The sequence below is a fragment of the Alexandromys fortis genome, unplaced genomic scaffold (assembly GCF_014885135.2).
Source record: "Alexandromys fortis isolate MF-2015 unplaced genomic scaffold, M_Fortis_MF-2015_v1.1 scaffold_219, whole genome shotgun sequence".
In the NCBI taxonomy this organism is placed as follows: domain Eukaryota; kingdom Metazoa; phylum Chordata; class Mammalia; order Rodentia; family Cricetidae; genus Alexandromys; species Alexandromys fortis.
Genome location: NW_026068092.1, coordinates 2,247,619 through 2,251,379, shown reverse-complemented (window position 1 = coordinate 2,251,379; position 3,761 = coordinate 2,247,619). Strand labels below are relative to the sequence as shown.

At 47.2% G+C, this 3,761-nt stretch overlaps 1 protein-coding gene across 2 annotated transcripts in view; it reads right to left on the bottom strand.

Moving 5' to 3' along the window:
- LOC126489045 (sperm-associated antigen 6) overlaps positions 1 to 3,761 on the bottom strand; it is a 52,671-nt gene extending 48,910 nt beyond the window's left edge. For both annotated transcript variants that reach the window (XM_050123040.1, XM_050123041.1), the window contains exons 1-2: positions 3,654 to 3,761; positions 3,479 to 3,574 (exon numbers count right to left, since the gene is read on the bottom strand). In XM_050123040.1, coding sequence (XP_049978997.1) covers positions 3,479 to 3,574; positions 3,654 to 3,678 — 121 coding nt within the window. In that variant the 5' untranslated portion in view covers positions 3,679 to 3,761. The remainder of the gene's footprint in view (positions 1 to 3,478; positions 3,575 to 3,653) is intronic.

Genomic DNA, 3,761 nt, shown 5'->3' with positions numbered 1-3,761 from the left:
GGGGGAGAGGAGAGGGAGGAGGGGGGCAAAGGGAGACGGGGAGGGAAATGGGAGGAGGAGAGGAGGCGGAAATTTTTTTTCAATAAAAAATTATATTTAAAAAAAAAGATTGTCCCAAGAACCTCAACGCCCCAATACAGTGGGAAGTAGTCTAATGAAAACATTTCCCCCTTTCTAGTCCCCCAGTTGTTTATTAACAAACAAAAAAGGAGGGAATGTAGGGTAAAATGGCCTAATGGAACAGGAAGCGAACCAATCACTGATCACCAAGAGCCAGTGAAAGAAAAACACCTTGGATCTGAGACTGGAGCCAGGGAAAGAAACATCTTTATCTCTGAACCCAGGACCCAAAGAAACATGCCCTGACTCTAAAACCAGTACCAAAGAAACACACTTTGTCCCTAGAATTTGAGCCAGTGAAAGAAATATGTCCTAGTCTCAGTGAAAGAAACACAGTTTGGCCATGAAATCTGAGCCATCTCTGCTCCTGACCAACTAAACTAACTAATCCCTGAGAAGGAAAAACTAACCAATCCCTAGCCTCCCTGGGAAAGCTTCACCCCTAAGAAGCCCTATATAAACTTCTCTGTCCATTCAGTTCAAAGTTCCCTTTTACCCCCACCCTGGCAAAGGCAGCCACTCTCCTGGACTCATCCTTCCTAAATAAATCTCTTTCTTGGGTGATGGTCTTCATTTGCCAATACAGAATAGAAGAACCTGGCTGGGGCGTCCCTTAGGAGACTGAACTGAAAAACTTTGCTGAGATGCTTCCTTGTGGGGACTGAACAAGGCTGAGCAGAACAGAACAGAAGAACCTTGCTGGAATGCTCCCTAAGGGGTTGAGGGTGGGGGGGCTGAGCAAGGCTGAACAGAAAAAATAACAAGTTTTCTCTAGAGCCGGAAAAGATTGCTACATATCTGCCAGGGGCTTCCCCTTTAGCAGAATGTTAGCAAAAGAAGTAACATCTTGGGCCAGAGAAGAACCAGATAGCTCTGATAGGACATTCTCTTAAGAGAACAGAGCAGACCTCAGCTGTAGGGGATCTCCAGGAGAAGAACCGGATTGCTATATCCTGCGGGGAGACCATCCCTCACCACACCCCAGCTTTAGGTTGCCTGGCTTCCTTATAAATCAGAGCACCTTTCCTCCAGAGCTGAGCTGTCCTGTTGCGGCTCTACCCTACAGAGCTGTACTATTCTGGCTCTAAGTATAGCCTGGGTCCCCCCCCCCCCCCCCCCCCCCGTTAGTCAGGATGTCTTTGTAGCTCCACAGCTGTAACGCACTCCCCTACAATCCTGAGGAAAAACAGCAAAGCTCTTAATGGCTGAACCATCTCTCAAGCCCAAAACAATGTTTTTCATGACAATCTCTCATAACTTAGTACTTATTTAGTGGTTGGGGACAGAAGGAGGTGGGTGTGCTTCTGAAAGGACAATGGAGAGTCCCGCATACTGACCTAATGTAAAGGACAACACAAGAGTCCCGCATGCTGACCTAATGTAAAGGACAACACAAGAGTCCCGCATGCTGACCTAATGTAAAGGACAGTGAAGAGTCCCGCATACTGACCAATGTAAAGGACAACACAAGAGTCCCGCATACTGACCAAATGCAACTTACCTTGAGAATAATGATGGTGAGTACATGAGACAAAATTACTTAGAATGAAGAACACGAAGATAATGTGACTGGGGAAATGTGGACTAAATTAATAAATTTCTGTCAATTTCAGCATCATAATTGTAATAATAAAATGTTGGCATACATCACTAGTGGAAGTTAAATAGAAGGTAATAAGCCTGAACTTATCTCAAATTTTTCAAAATTTACACCTGTCAGAATGGCTAAAATCAAAAACACCAATGATAGCCTTTGCTGGAGAGGTTGTGGAGAAAGGAGTACACTCATCCATTGCTGGTGGGAATGCAAACTTGTGCAACCACTCTGGAAAGCAGTGTGGCGGTTTCTCAGAAAATTCGGGATCAACCTACCCCTGGACCCAGCAATACCACTCTTGGGAATATACCCAAGAGAGGCCTTATCATACAACAAAAGTATATGCTCTACTATGTTCATAGCAGCATTGTTTGTAATAGCCAGAACCTGGAAACAACCTAGATGCCCTTCAATTGAAGAATGGATGAAGAAAGTATGGAATATATACATATTAGAGTACTACTCAGCAGTAAAAAAACAAGGACTTCTTGAAGTTTGCAGGCAAATGGATGGAAATAGAAAACACTATCCTGAGTGAGGTAAGCCAGACCCAAAAAGAGGAACATGGGATGTACTCACTCATATTTGGTTTCTAGCCATAAATAAAGGACATTGAGCCTATAATTCGGGTTCTTAGAGAAGCTAAATAAGAAGGAGAACCCAAAGAAAAACATATAGGCATCCTCCTGAATATTAACCTTCATCAGGCGATGAAAGGAGACAGAGACAGAGACCCACATTGGAGCACCTCTTCTCAGCCCCTTTTTGTCTCCCACTCTCCATTCTCCAGTTCCCCCTCTTCCTCTCTTTGTCCCCTCTCTTTCTCTCTTCTTCCCTCTCCTCTTTCTGTCTCCCTCTACCCACCTCCCTCTTTTCCTACCTCACTTTTCCCATTCTATCTCAACCTAAGGAGTAGAACTAGAGTTTCATAAGGATTTTACAAAACCATGTCTTTACCTACTTCCGATCTAGGAGCGTGACTTTCCTTTTAGCCTAACCAAGACCAACAGTACTAAGAAATCCGTCTGTTATTTCTATTGTAAGGAAGTCTAAGATGATCAAGGGTGGCAAGAAGGAGCAAGCAAGGAGATGACTTCGGGAGTAAAGCACTTGCTGAGCCAGCTTACAGACCCTGCTAGGGATCCCCAGCACCCACAGAAAGACAGGGCATGGTGGCAGGTGCCTGTGGTTCCCAAGCTGTGAGGCTGCCAACATTGCAGAAATGGCAGAGTCCAGATTCCTGTGTGAGGAAGACATACCTCTATCAACCACAGGAGTGCCTGGCAGGAGTGCACGGGGCTCATGGGTAAAATGGGTCTCAGTAGGGTAGATTAACATCTATGTAAAATGACTTTCAGGGAGTTCATACTGCTTTGAAATACCTGACACCCTGCCTGATTTTAGTGAAAATGTAAATAAAGACATCAAGTTGCCCTTTCACCCTCTTGGCTTCACCCACTAAGACCCCTACTGGGACTGAAATTGTACAAGAGGAACTTGGAGCTGTTTCCTCTGGTCCCCCACTGCCCAGCCTCACCCGCGGACCCACACCCACCCACCCACACACACACAAAGCTTAGAAGGCAAGGGACCCGCAAGTTCAGCAGCTCGGGGTCATTAAAGACGAATTAGGAGTGTGGTGGCAGGTCGGCGGGCGTGGGAAATTTGAGACAGCGCAAGTTAAGCAAGCCCAAAGTGGCGGTAAGAGCCAAGCAGGGCATGGACTGAGGCAGGCGGGCAAGGCATGGGTTGCAGGCTCACCTGCGTTCTGCAGCGTCTCGATGTTTTGGGGTCTGGTCGCCAGCTCCGCCACCATCTGCACGAATTGCGTCCGGGCTTTCTGGTACTGCTCGAACACTGAGGAGAGAGACCCGGTGGAGTCTTCCCGTGACCCGCGGCTCCAACGCTCCCGAGTGCCCGCCCGCCCTGATCATACCTTGCAGCACCTGCCGCTGGCTCATGGTGAAGCTGGTCCTCCAGGCGCAGCAGGTCCGCAGGTAACAAGACCACCACTGCACCAGGATCCGTTCCTCTGCGTCTCCGT